The sequence below is a fragment of the Hippopotamus amphibius genome, chromosome 17 (genome assembly GCF_030028045.1).
Source record: "Hippopotamus amphibius kiboko isolate mHipAmp2 chromosome 17, mHipAmp2.hap2, whole genome shotgun sequence".
NCBI classification, from domain to species: domain Eukaryota; kingdom Metazoa; phylum Chordata; class Mammalia; order Artiodactyla; family Hippopotamidae; genus Hippopotamus; species Hippopotamus amphibius.
In genome coordinates, this window is record NC_080202.1 from 43,636,923 (window position 1) to 43,658,464 (window position 21,542).

Below are 21,542 nucleotides of genomic sequence, written 5' to 3' on the forward strand. Positions count from 1 at the left end.
TTTAGTTCCACCACCTTCACTAGGTTCCGGCGGAGATCCAATCTGAGCAACCAGAGGAAGCCTTTTTCCCAGAGTCACCAGGGTGCAAACCATCCTTCCTCTAGCAAAGGCAACAATTCCCTCCTGCTGGGGCCTCTCCCCAGTCCCCCCTGACCAGCCCTGCACCATGAGGCAGGATTTGGGCAGCCCAGGGGTGGGGGGAGGGGTTGGGAAGGATGTGGACCTTCCCAAGGAAGCCACAGGGCCTGGCATTCTGGGAAATTCAAAAGTGCTAGTCCAGTTCTGGCAATTTGAACGCTTCCTCCTCAAAGCTCCAGTCTGAGAGACACTCTTCCTCCCCTTGGTCATACCGCTGACAAGAAAAGTAGCTGACCCACAAAATGAGCACCACTTAGGGTGGCAGGAGGGCAACATACCTTAGAGTTAGTGACTCTAAAATGTTGCCATTTCCTCAAAACTCTCAGTATCTACGTCGGATTATTAATTCACTCTATTATTAGCGGTTACCACTGAATCAGTGATGACTCCACAATTTCTGTAGGAGGGGTTTGGAGCAGGTGAGCAATTCATCCTGGGAAAGAGAGTCAAAAACCAAGTGAATGGCCCTTTACATTAGCAGGGACTCCCCCCATTCCACCTTGTCTCAACACAGCCATTAATTGAGAAAACCTGACAGTGTCACTTTTCAGAGGTCTGCCCTGTGTGCACACATGGAGACGACAGTGAGGATGTTAAAGTTAGCGTGTTAAAAAATTTCGAGAAAATTACTAGCACCCAGTTGATTTTCTTCAGTCCTTTTAATAATCTATTTAAGTTTAGTCCTTTTTAACTGTCTGGCACAACCTCTAACATCTACACTCCAAGACACAAAGAGCTTCATCTTATTCCCAGTGTCTAGCACATGATGGTTTTTAAGTGGAATTGATTCCAACATGGGCCTCATGTAGGAACGGGTCTGTTGTTATAATCAGGTTTCTGAAACCTTTAGCATCAATACTGAATCCTTTACTCTCGTGTTTCACAGGAAGCTGGATTTTTTAGAGCCCAAACATGGATACGTTTGAAATTTCCTTGACTGATTTGATTTAAACTGAATTAAAATAAGTATTTTGCACAGGAAAGTTTTACGTTTTTCAGAATATAACCACCTTTTCTTTCTCTACTCTCTTCCCTTCAAAACAAACTTTGCAACATTCGGGTGAGTTACATAATCACAAATCTACTGCCAAATTACGTTCTCCAGGGCATGAAAGACATTTTTTGCTCCTTTTTCATGAAAATCCTACATGCAGTACATTAATGTTTTCTTTTACAAACTACATTGACAACTTAATCCCTAATTCGAGGTTTCCGTATAATTGGATAACAGAAAGGTTCTTCTGCAAAATATTTCACCCATGATATATTTGAGATGCTAAGATCTGGGTAATACACCTTCCCTGAAAGGCATTAATAGCTTTCAAACACCGTAACATAGTTACTTAAGGCCATAGTTCCTTTGTTCCAAAATCCCTGCAATTCTGTTTGAGGGGAGTTCTAAAAGGCCTGTGCTTCTCTGTCCACAACTGTAGAAGTACACTAATGGCTCTCAATCTGCTCTCCGAGTTTCAAATAAGTCATCAGATACAAGGCTCAGGACTTCAGGAAAAGTCTTAGAAACTCCCTGCCTCAAAAGCACTTTCAGAGTTTCGTATGTTCCTAAGGATGATAGAGCTGAGTAGACATGCCAAAGTCTTCCAAATCCTGCTGGTTGTTTTGAATTATGGCTACACTGTACCCCTTGAGCTTTCATCTCCACACACTTGAATTAAATCCTGTAGTTCCTCTTCAGTTCTAGCATCTGCGTTCTCTTCACAGGGTGTATATGCCACAGCTATTTTACCACTTTCCGAAATAAAGTTAACAAGGATCAATTCAGAAATGTTCTTGTTCTAAAACTTCCTGTATACAGTGGTAGCACCCAAGAACTAGACATTCTTTTGATTTCTAAAAGCCAAAAACAAGAGCATTTTCCTAGAAGTTCCTGTATCTGACACTTCAGTTTTTAATCATAATTATTTGTGAAAAAATATATAAGGTGTACCAACTTTGCTTCAAAAACCTTTATGATCTTAGAAATAAGAACTAAGGAATAACGACATAGGAAGTAAAAGCTGTGGAAACAGAAACGTTCAATCACAATATGATTAAATAGGAAGGCATTCGGTGGGGGACAAAGGGAGTTCAAACCTGGGATAGATACCACTGGACTATAACAGATACTTCATGTTAAAAGCAAGGCAAGTGTCTACTACTTGGGACCAAAATTCGATCAGATGCAATGAGCAAAGCTTTGGAGAGAGACAGCATGCGCACTTGAACACTCTACTGGAGGAAACTGGCCCATGTACCCTTTGGACAATATAGCTTCCCTCAAGGCAAACTACAGTCACCAGGCTTTTTGGTCTAAGGAGGTTTGAGTGCATATAAGGAATAGCTTTGCATACTAGGGACAGCCAAACAACCCAGACATTTAGTTTGGTTCTCAAAGGCTGTTAGGCGGAGTTGACAGCTGATGGAGATTCTGCCTGGTGACCAGGGAAGTCAAACTTCCCTGGAAGGATTGTCCAGGCTGGAAGGCTAAGACCAATCCAGGGTCAACTCGTACAAGCAAGTAAGTCTCTGACACCTTAGCTAGGATTTCTCAGTCTCTCAGACTGCAGGGCTGTGAAGCAGGGGAGCAATTCTATTCTGGGAGTCTGCTAATCATAAAGTGTCCTTTGGGCACAGCCTGTGACATTCTCACCACTGTATAACTCAATAGGGAACACAATCAATGCTATTCAATAGCATGACCACTTTCAAGGCTCACAAAAATGCAGCTGATTATTATGTGACAATCATATTCACCCAATATATCAGAAATGAAAACTGAAATTAAACTGATTCCAAAAACATAATCAAATATACCCTGCAACAAGAAAACAGGGACTTCCCTGGTGGCGCCCTGGTTAAGAATCTGCCTGCCAGATTCTTATGGAAACACAAAAGACCCCGAATAGCCACAGCAGTCTTGAGAAGGAAATACAGAGCTGGAGGAATCAGGCTCCCTAACTTCAGACTACACTACAAGGCTACAGTGGTCAAGACAGTATGGTACTGACACAAAAACAGAAATATACATCAATGCAACAGAACAGAGAAACCAGAGAAAAGCCACGCACACATGGGCACCTTCTCGTTGACAAAGGAGGCAAGAATATACAATGGAGAAAAGACAGCCTCTTCAATAAGTTCTGCTGGGAAAATTGGACAGCTACATGTAAAAGAATGAAATTAGAACACTTTCTAACACCGTACACAAAAGTAAACTCAGAATGGATTAAAGATCCAAATGTAGGGCCAGACACTATATAACTTTCAGAGGAAAACACAGGCAGAACACTCTATGACATAAATCAAAACAAGATCCTTGTTGACCCACCTCCTAGAATCATGGAAATAAAATCAAGAATAAACCAATTGGACCTAATGAAACTTAAAAGCTTTTGCACAGCAAAAGAAACCATAAACAAGACAAGAAGACAACCCTCAGGGTAGGAGAAAATATTTGCCAACGAAGCAACTGACAAAGGATTAATCTCCAAAATATATAAGCAGCACATTCAGCTCAATATCAATAAACCAAACAACTCAATCCAAAAATGGGCGGAAGACCTAAAGAGACATTTCTCCAAAGAAGACATGCAGGTGGCTAACAAACACGTGAAAAGATGCTCAACATCACTAATCATTAGAGAAATGCAAGTCAAAGCCACACTGAGGTATCACCTCACACTGGTCAGAATGGCCATCATCAGAAAATCTAGAAACAGTAAATGCTGGGGAAGGTGCCGAGAAAAGGGAACCCTCCTGCACTTGTTGGTGGGAATGTAGACGGGCGCAGCTGCTATGGAAGGTGGTATGGAGGTTCCTTAAAAAACGAAAAATAGAACTACCATATGATCCAGTAATCCCACTACTGGGCATAGGCCATGAGAAAACCATAATCCAAAAAGATACATGTACCACAATGTTCACTGCAGCACTATTTACAATAGCCAGGACATGGAAGCAACCTAAATGCCCATCAACAGATGAGTGGATAAAGAAGATGTGGCACATATATACAATGCAATATTACTCAGCCATAAAAAGGAACGAGATTGAGTTATTTGTAGTGAGGTGGATGGACCTAGAGTCTGTCATACAGAGTGAAGTAAGTCAGAAAGAGAAAAACAAATACCTGTTAATGCATATATATGGAATCTAAAAAACGGTACTGATGAACCAAATGGCAGAACAAGAATAAAGATGCAGATGTAGAGAACAGACTTGAGGACGTGGGGAAGCTGGGACCAAGTGAGAAGGTAGCACTGACATATATACACTACCAACTGTAAAACAGATAACTAGTGGGAGGCTGCAGCATACCACAGGGAGACAAACTCGATGACTGGTGATGACTTAGAGGGGTGGGATAGGGACGGTAGGAGGAGTCTTGGGAAGGAGGGGATATGGGGATATATCACTTTGGTGTACAGCAGAAACTGGCACAACAGTGTAAAGCAATTATACTCCAATAAAGAGGTAAAAAACGAAAAACAAAAGGGGATCCACCTGCCAATTTAGGGGACATGCGTTCTATACCCAGTCCAGAAAGATCCCACATGCCGTGGAGCAGCTAAGCTTGTGTGCCACAACTATTAAGGCCACGCGCCTAGAGCCCGTGCTCCGCAGCAAGAGAAGCCACTAATATGAAGAGCCACGCACCACAATGAAGAGTAGCCCCACTCGCAGCAAGTAGAGAAAGCCCACGTGCACCAACGAAGACCCAATGCAGCCAATAAATAAATAAATAAAATGTACCTGTGATTCTTAGATCCGTATCTTAGCAATTAAGAGCAGGCACAACACAACAGGATGGTTGAATGGCTCTGCTGTAGGTATATCCTGGCAGAGCACATTTTTATTGCTCAGATCTATTCTGGAAGTTCCTGAAATACTAGATGGGAGACGCAAGCCAAGAACGTGGCACACAGCTCACATTACTCACAGATTTCAAATGGACAAGCTGAAGCTATACTCCTACAGACCCTGCTCTCCTGTGCATAAAGGGCTGGACTCACACAGTGAGGTAGATTGGGCGCTAGTGCAGATGATCTGGCCTCATCATCCACTCAGGTGGACGGAGGAGTCTCCTCCACTCCATTTGCTAAAAGCCCTGCCTCTGACGTAAAACCCTTAGCCCGAGTGCCATGGATTCTAGGAAAAAAATCAGTACCACTCGGAAACCCCTTTCTAGGGATCCACATTTGACTTTTTCCACTCAAGCCCTTCTACATGAGATACCAGATTGAACATTTATACAAGAGTTATGTAAATCTTTAGACAATGATTTTGTTGGGATAACTGAAGGCCACAAGACATCAGTATTTGAAGGACTATTTTAGCACAAAACAAATTATTAACCAAATCAAAACAAAACCCCTAATTTCCCCTCCTCCTAAGTTTCTTGGCAGACAATCAGTTCTAAGATTCTAAAGTTTAAGGTGCTGTCAGGTATTGCCTAAGATAAAGATCTATATTGCCAGACAGAAAAACTCTGTCCAGGGCTTTAGTTGCTTAGCAAAGGTGATGATGTACCGGAAAAAGGGAGTTTCGGAAAGAAAGGAAAAAAGAAAAATCTCACCCCCTCACACCCCACAGAAACATACTGGAAAACAGACCTTCCTCCAGCTTATCCAAAGGTTCCTCGGCCACGCCAACTCCAGGACTCCTGCACTCGTAGGATGGCAACACCACCTCTAAAGCACAGAAGAACTTCAGGCTTTGCTTCTGAAGTGGTGCCACAGTATCTTCATCTTCCCTTTCTTCAAGGTCAGAAAGATCCTGAAGCTGTTAGGATTTTGAATTAAAGAAAAGACTTCAAAATATTCTGTTGTTACAAATAAAAACTAAACTCCAGCAATCCCAGTTGATGTGTCCTATAGCTTCAAAATCCAGTGACACCTGAAAATGAATGACTAGATATGGACAACTATTTTTTTAGTATATACCATAAAAATACTGGAGCAAATGATGGACACCACCACCCAAGTCGTGGAGATTATCTCTAATTCTAGGTGGCAGGCCTATGCTCAGATACTTCCATGTGGAAGCCTCTCACATCTCTCCCCACAGCCCAGTTCTATTCTAGCTAAAGCCTGGGAGCTCAATGGTGAAAGGAGGCTCGTTAGTCAAAGAAAATCTACAGAGTTTACCTTGATGATCCTCTTTGACCACCCACTGAAACCAAAGTAGTAATCTGCCAATTCTTGGCATCTGGAGCTGTTCAGGGCAAGGGCATTGTGTTGAACCACCTTATGTCTGGTGCCGAGACGAACCGAAAGATAAAAGAGAGGTAAAAATATCTCAACCTGACATACAGGCTTATTTTGGATACACCTGAGATTTATCAATACCAATTTCATAGAGTGATTGTGAAGATTCTATAGGACATTCTAAGCAACGAGTTCATAGTGAGCTCTAAACAAATGTTATTTATTATCTTTAAGTCAGTACTTTTCTGCACTCTTTCCAGGGCCCAATTATTTTTTTTAAGCTCTTTATTGGAATATAACTGCTTTACACTCTTGTACCAGTTTTTCAGGTACATCAAAGTGAATCAGCTGTATTTATACGTATATCCCCAGATCCCCTCCCACTCGTGACTCCCTCCCACCCTTCCTGTCCTGGCCCTCTAAGGCATCACCCATCATGGAGTTCATCTCCCTTTGTTATACAGCAACTTCACACTAGCCATCTATCTTACATTTGCTAATGTATCTATGTCTATGCTACTCTCACTTCATTCCAGCTTCCCCTTTGCCGCCCCCCACCCCCCACCCCAGCCCCGTGTCCTCAAGTCCATTCTCTACATCTATCTCCACTCTTGCCCTGTCACTGGGTTCATCAGTACCATTTCTTCAGACTCCATATATATGAGTTAGCATATGGTATTTGCTTTTCTCTTTCTGGCTTACTTTGCTCTGCATGACAGTCTCTAGGTCTAGCCACCTCATTACATATAGCTCCATCTCATTCCTTTTTATGGCTGAGTAATATTCCATTGTATATCTGTGCCACATCTTCTTTATCCATTCATCTGTTGATGGGCATTTAGGTTGCTTCCATGTCTTGCCTATTGTAAATAGTGCTGCAATGAACATTATGGTACATGTTTCTTTTGGGATTATGCTTTTCTCTGGGTATATGCCCAGGAGTGGGATTACTGGGTCACATGGTAGTTTCATTTTTAATTGTTTTAGGAACCTCCAACCTGTTTTCCACAGTGGCTCTACCAGCTTACATTCCCACCAACAGTGCAGGAGAGTTCCCTTTTCTCCACACCCTCTCCAGCATTTGTTGTTTCCAGATTTTGTGATGATGGCCATTCTGACTGGTGTGAGGTGATACCTCATTGTGGCTTTGACTTGCATTCCTCTAATGATTAGTGATGCTGAGCACCCATTCATGTGTTTGGTAGCCAACTGCATGTCTTCTTTGGAGAAATGTCTCTTTAGGTCTTCCGCCCCTTTGGGGATTGGGTTATTTGCTTTTTTGGTTTTACGCTGCAGGAGCTGCTTGTATATTTTGCAGATTAAGCCTTTGTCAGTTGCTTCGTTGGCAAGTATTTTCTCCCATTCTGAGGGTTGTCTTCTTGTCTTGTTTATGGTTTCTTTCGCTGTACAAAAGCTTTCAAATTTCATTAGGTCCCATCTGTTTATTCTTGATTTTATTTCCATGATTCTAGGAGGTGGGTCAAAAAGGACCTTGCTTTGATATATGTCATAAAGTGTTCTGCAGGGTCCCTGATTAATCGGAAGGTTTCCCTGACCTCTGGTGCTGAAAGTGATGATGAAAGCAACCAAGGAAGCCAGCGGAAGCCTATTATGGGGCTGTGGGTAAGCAAAGGCAGGAAACTGTCTTAGACGTCTCACCCCGCAGCTCGTGCGTGAGAATATGACCTGAAGAGGAGATAAGATGGACCTGCCACTGAAGTAGGACCTTAATCTGTAGCTCCCCGCCCCAAGTCACTGACCCCGGTTAGAAGAGGGACTACACATACCTCTATAAAGCTTAATATAAGCAACCAAAAGAATTAGAGGTTCCTCTGCATTAACAAGCTTCTTTGTTTTTAATTTTGTTTCTAATTTTCAAATTAATTTTTAGGGAGTATGGTGGCTTTACAATATTGTGTTAGCCTCCACTGCACAACAAAATGACTCAGCCATACACACACAGATATCCCCTCCCTTGTGCAATTCCCTCCATTAAGTTACCAAGTGCGTTAGGTAGAGTTCCCTGTGCTATACAGTGTGTGCTCATCAGTTGTCTATTTTATACACAGTATCAACAAGCTTCTTTGAGAGTACCAATACTTCCAATGTTAACTCTCTTAATAACCTACCCATTACTGTGAATTTTTTACAATCAGTAGTTCTTTTTTAAATGTCTATTTCCACTTTAAACAGGGTGCAGTAAATAAATATATGCATAAAAATTCAAATAATATAAAGTCAAAGCATTATTAATTCTTTATTGATTTGTGTGTGCATCGTCCTCTATCACTAGCTTATGAGCTCCTTAGGTGCTTAAAGGAACCATATCTTCTTTCCTTCTTACCAGAAACAAGCATCGTTCTTGGCACTGATGGTCTGTTGACTGGGTTGATCAGTGAATGAGTAAATAAGAAAATGAAATGACTTCCTCTAACTGAAGCTGCTTGCTGGGAAGGAGAAATGAAGACTAATCTTTAAATGCTGAGTGTCACATGGGAGGCTAGGCCCTGTACGGTGAGTCATAATGGAGCTATCCTAGACATTAGGAGGCTTCAGAAGGGCTCTGAGCCCCTGGGTTGTAGAGACAGTTGACATCGAGGATATAACCTTGCCACAGTTCTTGCTGGCAAACATTTCCCTTCAGTGCTACTAAGAAAAACTGATACATTAGGCCTTTTCTTCATTTTAAGATGTTATTCTCTGTTCTGTATTTATAAAAAACACAGGGGAAAAAGATAAGAACTATGTATCCTTGCCAGTGGATAAAAGAACACATAATTAAACAAGGTAACAATTTCAAGGGACGGGTATTAACCCATGGCTCTGCATTAAACCAAGAAATCTAATATGAATGCCCTTTCCTCTCAACTATATAGTAACTTGTAGAACATTTCCTTCATCACTCTATCAGGGATAGGCTTTATGCTGTGAAAATCTCAAAATCTAAGCTTACACAATGGTTTAATGTCCAATAGAAGAAAAACAGCTCACTCCTCACCACTGATACCAAGTAACTGTTTCATAGTCTTTCCAGTACCATCTGTAATATCTGAGTGGTTATGTGAAATGGTTGCAGACTAGAAGCAGGCAGATTTTTTTTTGCAAATTAAAGAATGTCTGACAGCAAATCACTTGAATCACAGGGAGTAGAGCCAGGATTGAAGAGTGTTAAAGAGGTACAGAAGCGGGAGGTAAGTGTACCTGGAGTCACAGCTGAGGAGAGTTCTCTGATTCAATCAAGATTAAATCAGGGAGTGAAGAAATACAGGTAAGACTAGGCAGCAAGGTCAGGGCGCAGTAGCCAGACCAAGAAGCCAATCAGAGAAGACATACAATTATAAAGTGAAAGTTTGGGGAAATCTAAGCCTCACTTACTTATTCAGAGGAATTGAAAAGGTCCTTGAAAAAGGAATGGGGGGAATTCCTTGGTGGTGCAGTGGTTAAGGATCTGCCTGCCAATGCAGGGGTCACAGGTTCGATGCCTGGGCCCGGAAGACCCCACGTGCTGGGGAGCAACTAAGGGCTATTGATTCCTTCTGGTCCATTTTTCACTTCAGTAATTGTGTTCTTCATCACTGTTTGTTTGTTCTTTAGTTCTTCTAGGTCCTTGTTAAACATTTCTTGTATCTTCTGGATCCGTGCCTCCATTCTATTTCTGAGATCTTAGATCATCTTTACTATCATTACTCTGAATTCTTTTTTAGGTAGATTGCCTATGTCCTCGTCATTTATTTGGTCTTGTGGGTTGTTACCTTGCTCCTTTGTCTGCAAGATATTCCTCTGTCATCTCATTTTGTCTAACTTACTGTGTCAGTGGTCTACTTTCCACAGGCTGCAGGGTCGTGGTTCCTCTTGCATCTGGTGTCTGCCCCCTAGTGGGTGAGATTGGTCTAGGGGCTTGTGTAGGCTTCCTGGTGGGAGGGACTAGTGCCTGCACTCTGGTAGGTGGAGCTAAGTCTTGTCCCTTTGATGGGCAGGGCCACATCAGGGAGTATGTTTTGGGGTGTCTGTGAGCTTAGTATGACTTTTTATGCAGCCTGTCTGCTGATGAGTGGGGCTGTGTCCCTGTCTTGCTGGTTGTTTGTAATGAGGCATCTAGCACTGGAGCCTGCAGGCAACTGAGCGGAGCCAGGTCTCAGTGTCGAGATGGAAAACTCCAGGAGAGCTCACACTGATAAATATTCTCTGGGGCTAGGAAATTCTCTCTCGGTCCAGCATCCTGCTCCACCCCAGAGGCTCCATCCCACAGGCTCCACCCCTAGCCAGGGAAAAATGGTCCATATTTTTAAGAGATGCATACTGAAGGATGTCAAGACAAAGTGATTTTGGAACTTGCTTTGAACTATTTCAGTCAGAAAAATAAAAACAAAGAAGAAACAAGTATAACAAAATCCTCATACTTGTTAAATCTAGGTGACAGGAACATGTGAGAAAGAACAATTATACTATTCTTTCCTCTTTTGTGTTTGCTTGGAAATGTTTATTATAGCCAACAGGTAAAAAGAACCCAAATGCCCATCAACTGATGAGTGGATAAGGAAAATGTATTTATAGGGGGAGAAAAGATGGCAGAAAAGTAGAGGGACGTGGAATGCATCCCTCTCCACAGATTCATTGGGAATGCACCAAAAGACGCAATAATTCCCACAGAGAACCAACTGAACACCAGCAGACGACCTCGGACACCAGAAAGCACCGCAAGGATCCCGACATAATTGGCAGGGAGGCATCTACGATGGCTCAAAGAGGGTGAAGCAGCTGAGCTGTGGCAGACGGGAGGGAGTGAGAAACACACGGGGGGTCTGCACCACAGCTCAGCATTCCCAGACTGAGATGTCGATTCACAGCTGAACAGAGGGTCCAGGAGCGGAAGCGTGGGAACCGGAGAGCTGGTTCAGGGTGACGGACCGAGAGGACAGGAGGGAAGAGGTCCGCGGCGAGGAGTGCCTGCCCCTGAGAGCTGCTCGGCCATGATGGCAGCTGAATGCTGCAGGCTCACAGGGAGGGGGAAGGAGCCGCGGGCATAGCCTCTCTCTTTCTTTCAGCGCCTGCAGCGGGCAGTGGAGGGACCCCTGTGGGCCACCTAAGGCGCTCAGGGATAACAAGGACCCTCAGGCCCTTGGGCAGGGCTAGCTTAAAACCCCTTGGAACGCCGGCAGCAGGGAGGCTGCCGAGAATAAAGAAGCCCGGAGAGAGGCCCAACTCTGACACATTCTGTTTACACCTGAGCCACTGGTGTCCCTCTGCAACAGGCACCTCCGAGACTGACTGAAACAACAGTGCGCCACTGCTCACTCACTCCCAGGGGAAGGAGCCACTAGTGTACCCTCTCCCTCCCCACACACCAACGCTTACAGAAGAACAATAAGGGAAGCTCTGCTGGTCACAGAAGAATACAAAAAAACCCAAGGCGAGTAGAAGGACACTTACAGCTGATACTCTAAGGAAACACAAATATTAGTATCAATTCTATTGAACTGGTTCATTCTGGGATCAGTTCTGTTTTTTTTTTTTCTTTTTCTTTTTTTTTTTTTCCTTTATCAATTACGATCTTAGTCCTAAGGAATCTACAAGTTTTATAACTTTTTTTAAATTCTATTTTTAATTCTATTTTTATTTTTTTGCCTTTTTATATACACTTCTATTTCTAGCTAAGTTTTTGGTAGTACGGACTATATAGCTCTCCTACCTTCCTTTCATCTCTATCTTTTATACATTTCTATTCCTTTCTTTTTATTTGCATATTTCCAATCACACTACACTCTTCTGTTCCCGTCTCCCATCCATTTTTAGTTTATTTTATCTTAACATACTTAAAAGCAACACTATTGATCTGCTCAGACGCCTTGCTCTATTCTCCAGATGACACACCACCGTGGTATTTAATATTAGGTATTTGTCTTTATCTTAGTTCTTAGTACACTTGTCTAATTTCATTCTGAGAATCTCCATTCTGTCTGGAGGTACTCTAGCTCTTTTTGATATTTGATCCTAGCTTACAATATCTCCCTGGATTAGTGTTTGTATGGGTAAGGTGTTATTTGTTTGTTTGTTTTTGCTTTTGTTTCTGTTTTGTTCTGTTTTGGTTTTCAATTTCTGTTGGGTTTCTCTCTGAATATCTGATAGCATACTGGAGTTCTTCTGTCAGGTCTTTCCAAAGTCTTACGTCCTAATGGATTCAGTAATTGTATGTCTTATATATGTATGTGTTCCCTAGACTTAGTATTTGTTTAACCCAACACTTGGACATTAGTCTGGGGCTTGGACAGTCTTCCATAAACCCCTCTATCACCGCGACAAGCCTTGGTAAATTTAAGAAAATTGAGACCATATCAAGCATCTTTTCCAACCACAATGCTATGAGATTAGAAATCAATTACAGGAAAAGAAACAGTAAAAAAGACAAACACATGGAGGCTAAACAATACACTACTAAATAACCAAGAGATCACTGAAGAAACCAAAGAGGAAATCAAAAACACCTAGAGACAAATGACAACAAAAACACAACAATCCAAAACTTACGGGATGCAGCAAAAGCAGTTCTAAGAGGGAAGTTTACAGCAATACAATTCTACCTCAAGAAACAAGAAACATCCCAAATAAACAATCTAACCTTACACCTAAAGGAACTAGAGAAAGAAAAACAAACAAAACCCAAAGTTAGTAGAAGGAAAGAAATCGAAAGATCAGAGCAGAAATAAATGAAATAGAAACAAATAAAACAATAGCAATGATCAATAAAACTAAAAGCTGGTTCTTTGAGAAGATAAATAAAATTGATAAACCTTTAGCAAGACTCATCAAGAAAAAGAGGGAGAGGATTCAAATCAATAAAATTACAAATGAAACAGGAGAAGTTACAACAGACACCACAGAAATACAAAGCATCATAAGAGACAACTACAAGCAAATATATGCCAATAAAATGGACAACTTGGAGGAAATGGACAAATTCTCAGAAAGGTATAACCTTCCAAGACTGAACCAGGAAGAAACAGAAAATATGAACACCAATCACAAGTAATGAAATTGAAACTGTGATTAAAAATCTTCCAACAAACAAAAGTTCAGGGCCAGATGGCTTCACAAGTGAATTCTATCAAACCTTTAGAGAAAAGCTAACACCCGTCCTTCTCAAACTCTTCCAAAAATTTACAGAGGAAGGAGCACTTCCAAACTCATTCTACGAGGCCACCATCACCCTGATACCAAAACCAGACAAAGGTACTACAAAAAAGGAAAATTACAGACCAATATCACTGGTGAATATAGATGCAAAAATCCTCAACAAAATACTAGCAAACAGAATCCAACAACACTTTAAAAAGGATCATACACAATAATCAAGTGGGATTTATCCCAGGGATGCAAGGATCCTTCATTATATGCAAATCAGTTAATGTGATACAGCATATTAACAAACTGAAGAATAAAAACCTTATGATCATCTCAATAGATGCAGAAAAAGCTTTTGACAAAATTCATTGCCCATTTATGATAAAAAACTCTCCAGAGAGTGGGTATAGAGGGAACCTACCTCAACATAATAAAAGCCATATACAACAAACCCACAGCAAACATCATTCTCAATGGGAGAAACTGCAAGCATTCCCTCTAAGATCAGGAGCAAGACAAGGATGTCCACTCTCACCACTACTATTTAACATAGTTTGCAAGTCCTTGCCACAGCAATCAGAGAAGAAAAAGAAATCAAAGGAATCCAAATTGGAAAAGAAGTCAAACTGTCACTGTTCGCAGGTGACACGATACTATACATAGAAAATCCTAAAGATGCCACCAGAAAACTACTAGAGCTAATCAATGAATTTGGTAAAGTTGCAGGATACAAAATTAACACAGTACCAATATGTGTACTGGTACAAAAACAGAAATATACATCAATGGAACAGGATAGAAAGCCCAGAGATAAACCCATGCACCTATGGGCAACTACTCTATGACAAAGGAGGCAAGGATATACAATGGAGAAAAGACAGCCTCTTCAATAAGTGGTGCTGGGAAGATTGGACAGCTACATGTAAAAGAATGAAATCAGAACACTTCCCAACACCATACACAAAAATAAACTCAGAATGGATTAAAAACCTAAATGTAAGGCCAGACACTATAGGAAAACATAGGCAGAACACTCTTTGACATAAATCGCAGCAAGATCCTTTTTGACCCACCTCCTAGAGTAAAGGAAATAAAATAAAAAATAAACAAGTGGGACCTAATGAAACTTAAAAGCTTTTGCACAGCAAAGGAAACTATAAACAAGATGAAAAGAGAACCCTCAGAATGGGAGAAAATATTTGCATACGAATCAACAAAGGATTAATCTCCAAAATACATAAACAGTTCATGCAAACAAACAACCCAATCAAAAAATAGACAGAGAACCTAAATGTCATTTCTGCAAAGAAGACATACAGATGGCCAAGAGGCACATGAAAAGCTGCTCAACATCACTAATTATTAGAGAAATGCAAATCAAAACTACTATGAGGTATCACCTCACACCGCTTAGAATAGCATCATCAGAAAATCTACAAACAGTAAATGCTGGAGAGGGTGTGGAGAAAAGGACATCCTCTTGCACTGTTGGTAGGAATATAAATTGATACAGCCACTATAGAGGACAGTGTGGAGGTTCCTTAAAAAAGTAAAAATAGAATTACCATATGGTCCAACAATCCCACTACTGGGCACATACCCAGAGAAAATCATAATTCAAAAAGACACATGCACCCCAATGTTCACTGCAGCACTATTTACAATAGCCAGGACATGGAAGCAAACTAAATGTCTATCAACAGAAGAATGGATAGAGATGTGGTACGTATATACAAGGGAATATTATTCAGCCATAAAACAGAACAAAATTGGGTCATTTGTAGAGACATGGATGGACACAGAGACTGTCATACAAAATGAAGTATCAGAAAAAGAAAAACAAATATCATATATTAATGCCTATATGTGGAATCTAGAAAAATGGTACAAATCAACCAGTTTGCAAGGCAGAAATAGAGACACAGATGTAGAGAACAAATATATGGACACCAAGAGGGGAAAGCAGGAGGTAGGGGGTTTGGCTGGAATGAACTGGTAGATTGGGATTGCCGTATATACATTAATATGTATAAAATAGATGACTAATAAGAAAAAAAATCAAATTGTACACTTTAAATAAATGCAGTTTATTGTATGTCAATTATATCTCAATAAAATTGTTACTAAAAGGAAACAAATAATGTTGAATGAAAGAAATTAGTGAAATAAATACAGTGGAATACAAATCACATGGTTCCATCTACATAAAATTCAAAAACAGATAAAACTACCTGTGGTCCTAGAATGAAGGATGTAATAACCTCTAGAAAGTATTAAGGAAGTCGCTAGGAAGTGGTATATGGGGTCTTCTGGATTATTAATAATGCTTATTTCTTGATTCATGTGACAGTTAAATGGATAAGTTCATTTTGCAATAATTCTTAAGCTGGACACATGGTTACATAATATAGTAATTATACATGTCATACTTCAGTAAAATACTTGTCAAAGAAAAAATAGAGTTTAGTGTAAAGAATTAGGATCTTAAATTTATAGTAACATCTCACTAACCTGTAATAACTTCTACTGTATCCATCAACGTTTTCAGATCAGTCTTCCCTTGAGCTATTAAATAAGGCATAATTGAGGTAGAAAGCAAATTCACAAAAAAGATTTGTAAGTAATAATCCTGAAGCTAGCTAAATTTTGTTATCCCACATCATCCTCTGGGCTCACTTTAAGTGCATAATTCTTAGTTTTCAGAAACTGATTCTATTTTAGTAAGCTGGACCTTGACCCTTGGACCGTAAGGTTCGGAGAGTAAAATATGCTCTTCCTGGGCTAATATACTCTTTATAAATATGACAGAAAATACCACCCTTAATCCTCTGAAGAGTCTAAATTCTGGTAATGTCATGAATCACAAGCATGGATTGCTGGTCAAAAAAAGTTCATATTTTTATCTCCAGTCTATTCCTAACATACTCTGATCTTCCATGTCACTCAGAATTGCTGCTGTTAAATGGTAACAATATACTAGAAGTAAATATTAGTGACCTGACCAAAAGTAGTTACTTGTTTTCTTTAGTCATCACTCACTTATTCATTCATTTATTCAATTATTTGTTCATCTCTCATTCAACATTTATGGAATGTCTATTTATCTGTCAGGCATTCTGCTAGGTACTGGATATAGAAAGAGGAATAATAAGCCCTTTCCTAAAGGTAAATAATATACCCTTTTTCTAAAACTCACATTAAAGTTACAGGATAGCAAATAAATATAAACATATAATACAGGATAGCAAGTAAATAGAAACATATAATTAAACTTGTAGCAAAATATATGTACAATTATTGTGAAAACACAGGGAAGAGGTATTTAGTACATTCTGGGTAATTAAGGGAAAGCTTTCTGGAAAAGGTGGCTCTGAAGTCTAATAAGCAATAAGGAGTTAGAAAAGGGGGAAGGAGAGGCCCTCTGAATAGTGGGGAGAGCATAAACAAAGCAAAATGTGACGAAAAGCATGATATATGTTTGTCTGGAATGAAAGTTCAACGTTACTGAGGGTAAACTACTAGACTAAATAGATAAGCAGCATCCAGATCAGGAAGGAATTTGTTTGCCACATGAAGGAATTTAAGAAATTTCCTAGTACATGACTGAAAGCCATTAAATGATTTTAAACTCAGGTATGATGTCATCATATTTGCATTTTATATGGATCACTCTGATGGCTGTTTTGTGGAAGCCATTGTAGTGCATGAAGTCAGGAAAGAAAGGACCTAAAATATGGCTGAGGCAGCAGGAACAGAGAGATGCTGATGAAATTAAATATGGAATTTTTTCAGTATTTTGTTATGAAAATTTGTAAACATATAGCAAAGTTGAAAGAATTGTGCAATGAATGTCCACCATCTAGATTCTACTATTAACATTTTACTATACTTGGTTTGTCACATATTCATCCATCTATCCATCTATGTATGGCAATTTTGAAATTTAGGTTTATATGGATAGAGTTAAGATGCAAGATTAAGGGATAGATAGGAGAAGGGGGAATAAAAAAATGAATCCCATATATCTAGCTTAGGTGACTAGACAGCAATAGTGATAGCACAAATGAGAGAGAATACAGGACTAAAAGACTGGGCAAAAAATAGTGAATTCAATTTTAAATAAGTCGAGAAAAAAATGCCTTCTGTGCAATATCCAAGTGGAAATGTTTAACAGGCATCTGGACATACCAGTTTGAAGCTCAGGAGAGAGTCTGTGTAGAAACAACATACTGTATAGCACAGGGAACTCTACCTAATGCACTGTGGTAACCTAAATGGGAGGGAAGTCCAAAAGGGAGGGGATATCTGTGTGACTATGGCTGATTCATTTTGGTATGCAGTGGAGGCTAACACAACATTGCAAAGCAATCATACTCCAAATTAAAAAAGATTTGGAAGTCATAAGCATGTAGGTGATAGGTAAAACCATGGATAGTGATGAGATTACCCAGAGAGAGTATGTAAAATGAAAATCAGAGAGAAATGGGAAGACTCAGGTGGAGGGAACCACACAGAAGCCAAGGGAACATAAATCTCAAGAAGGTCAGAATTATCATCAATATCAAAGACACGAGAAAGCCCCAAGAAAAACAGAATGGGTAATGTCTAATGTAATGGCAAACAGTAAGTTACTGGTGTCCTTAGAGGCGTTTCAGCAGTGTTAAGGGGCTAAGTCAGAATACAGAAATGAATGGGAAATGTGGAGAGGATATATAGTTAGAGTGTTCCATTCATCTCCTTTTCCACCTTTTAATTTTGCTTCCTGAATATTCACAGATGTGAAAGATGATCTTGGAATTAATCTAGACAAGTGCTTTGTATTTTACACAGATTTAGAAAATGAAGACAGGATTTGTTCTCTAGAATTGAATTTTGTCTGAAATTTTACAAGGTTTTTATCATCACAAAATTAATCTGGTTTCAGAAATAGTCATACAAAACCCTCAAGACCAAGCTTTCCTGAAGGACTCTTCATATCTACAATGAATCACCATTACCTGGAACGTTTCTTCTCAGCTCTCCAAGTTCTTCTTTAGTGAGTTCAATGCCCATGTTTCCTAGTATGTTGTCCAGATCTCTGATATTTACCATCTCTCCTTAGGAAAGAGAAATAAATATGAAAATTCTTACTAATGCTAAAATTCTTCATTTATTTTGCCTATGCATTATAGATTTTGCGGGGGGGGGGGGAAGGAATATTCAAGATCCCTGGAACCTAAGTTTATGCAGAGATTCAATACTGTTAGAATTAAGCTCATGTCATTAAACCTTTCTGGAGGAATAAACGTACACACCATAAATTCCTAAAAGGAACAGTGTATTATTCTTATGTATTATTATACATTTCCCAATGTATTATTTTTATGATAGAAATAGGCAGTTCTAGTGAAATGGGAAAATTACTATGGTTGAAGTAAGAACACGTGGGTTTGAATATTGTTCTCTACTATTTATTACCTACTGGAATGTACGTAAATAACACAACTTCTTTGAGCCCCAGTTTTCTGTTATGTGAAATGAAGATGATCCTATCTGTCCCATGGAGTTTCTATGAATATAAAGTAACATATATGAAAAGACTTGGAACTCTGTCAGGCATATGGAAGGTGCCTGATACACTTTAATTACTACCTCTGAGCCAAAGTAGGATTGGTTTCCTTTTTTAACTCTAACTAGATTCATTGCCTATGTTAACCAAAATCACTGAATGATTATTCTCTTGTTCTGCATTTCACAACCAACCTCAAATAATACATTCTGTCTCTTCTTTAGGAAAGTATATTAAAATTCATATCAATATGACCAATATAAATAAACCAAAAACACAAAACATCTACCAACATAATTTAAATTATATTGGATCCATTATGTTGGAGAGTAGCAGAATTCCTTATCAAATGATTAGGAAATAAGATATTAGGAGATAATTTGAGAGTTGTTAATTTATCATCCATCTTACCTCTGAAAGGTTTCAAACCAGCCAAGATTTCACTATGATGCACCATTCCTATTAGCTAAAGATAAAGGAAAATTCAACTAACAGAGAAAGAGAAATGGAATTCATGAGACAGTTTAAGTTTCATAAAGAAGCACTTTTCTGATTTGCCTTGTAGATTAGGAATACTCATCTCCCTAAAAATATGCGAGCTGGGCCAAAATCTTTTCACCTCTGAAGCAATTGTTAGCAATGTCCTGTCATGCTGAAATATATTGTACAGGTGTAAGATTTTAAATTGTACTAATGCATCTTTCTTCTTCATATTTCCTTTCTTCTATGAAAACTTTCCCTATTCAGTCACAGAATTTATATCACTCGGGGGGGGGGGGGAGAAGAAAGTATTTTTAATTTTCAAAAGCCACTTTTACAAAGCAAACTTGAAGATCTGACATTAAGTATTAATGTAAACTAGTCGGTTGAAAGACCAAAGGATGACATAGGGAAGCGCCTTTCCTCTTCCTTTTCACACCCTGTTTGATAAGAAGAGGACAGGAAAAGTCTGCTCTATGGCTTAAGAAAATGCAACTGGGAGGAGAAATAGAGATAAAGATATACCTTTCTTTTCTTTCTTTCTTTTTTCCCTCCTTCCCTTCCTCTTTCCCTTCCCTGCTTTCCTCCCTCTCTTTGTAGAGAAAGAAGGTTTAAGTGTTCTTGCTGCCTGCTGCCCCCTCCCTGTCTAAGTCTACCCCAACACTCCTCTCTAAGTCAAACCTTGAAAAGAGGTAAAATAGAAGATATGTTAATGGGATGGGAGTGAGGATATTATAAAATGAAGGAAGTAAAAAACAGAACTTTGTATCTTGCTTCCTATTTGGAACTCTGTGATGTTACCATCTTAGGGGTGCTCAGACAGCAATGCCAATGTCACCAGAATAGATATTGTGGCATGGTATGCGTAGGCAAAGAGAGGGCTGGAAATGCCCCTTTGCCCCTTTGGGTTTTTGCATGATATAGAAGATATTCAGTTATTCCATGTACTCCTAGTGAGTAATGTGTAAAGTATCTCAGAGATAGAGGTGAATGAGTCTCCAAGTCAAAGGGAAAGATAATCCCTAGCAGAGGCTATGGGATAGATAGCACAGTCTGGGGACTAATAGAATACTCGACTGAGGCTCAAAGGACCTCATCACCAGTGAGTGCTAAAGCTTAGCCAACTTAGTGAAGGACCATAGAACCTTCACTTTGCTAAGAAAACAGACCACAAGTTTCTCAAGCAGTACACTTCAGCAGGAGAGGTCACCAGGATGTTCAGGACTCATGAAATATGAGACATTGTGAAAGAGGCTATCAAGAACCCAGAGGACAACACAAGATCTGCTGCCCTACTCTACCACCAGGAGGACATCCAAGATTTCCCTTATAGTGGGATGCCTTTATGAGGGGAAGTGGGGAAAGGGCTTGAAAAACTGAGGATTTTCTAAAATAAACTAGGTCAACCAAAAAGAGACTTTTTTACTTTAAACCAGAATAAATTAGATTACTTTTAATTGGCTAATTTAAGTCTGCCCTCTCACCTTCTACCATCTCCCACTCATGGCCAGAATAGGATGGGGATTAAGAGAGGAATGAAGTCAGTTAGAAAAAATAAAGAACACCACTCTCACTTATTGCACACTGATATTTGTACTGTGTTAAATTTGATCCTGCTATATATAAAACCTATTTAAGTTTTTTTTTTCTCTTTCTGAATACTTTCCTACTTTCTCCTTCTGTTCCTCTTAGACTCATTTCTGTCTTTTCTGTATTCACACTTTAGGCCTGTCACCAATTCCACAATACCATTAAATATTGTTCAGTCTTGATGGCAAAACCCACGAATGAATGGTTTGCTAGTAAAAATATACACTACTAAAAACTAAATCACAAAACAGTTTCCTCTTTCAAAACAGTTATATCTAGCTAATGCTTTTCTTAACATATTTTATCAAACAGGTACAGACCTAGAAATTGCTTGCTTTAGGACTGCGTTCTCATAACACATATATCAACTGTCTTCAGGAAACTAAAAAACTAGAGTTTTAGGAATGTGAAATCATAAACCCACAATCCCAAATCCCCTTTGGAAAAAAACCAGTGGTATCTAT

The 21,542-nt window shown here is 39.6% G+C and overlaps 1 protein-coding gene and 1 long non-coding RNA gene across 2 annotated transcripts in view; both read right to left on the reverse strand.

The window, feature by feature from the left end:
* Window positions 1-473: 473 nt before the first annotated feature.
* LOC130839756 (uncharacterized) lies at window positions 474-6,608 on the reverse strand. The gene is made up of 3 exons (XR_009049886.1): window positions 6,282-6,608; window positions 5,748-5,916; window positions 474-571 (listed from the first exon to the last, which is right to left on the reverse strand). It is a non-coding gene; the product is annotated as an uncharacterized LOC130839756 (long non-coding RNA).
* A 9,358-nt stretch (window positions 6,609-15,966) lies between these two features.
* Window positions 15,967-21,542, reverse strand: part of LOC130839599 (EF-hand calcium-binding domain-containing protein 13-like) — a 171,078-nt gene continuing 165,502 nt past the window's right edge. The window contains 3 exon segments of the mRNA XM_057713837.1: window positions 15,967-16,025; window positions 18,458-18,556; window positions 19,420-19,474. Coding sequence (XP_057569820.1) covers window positions 15,967-16,025; window positions 18,458-18,556; window positions 19,420-19,474 — 213 coding nt within the window.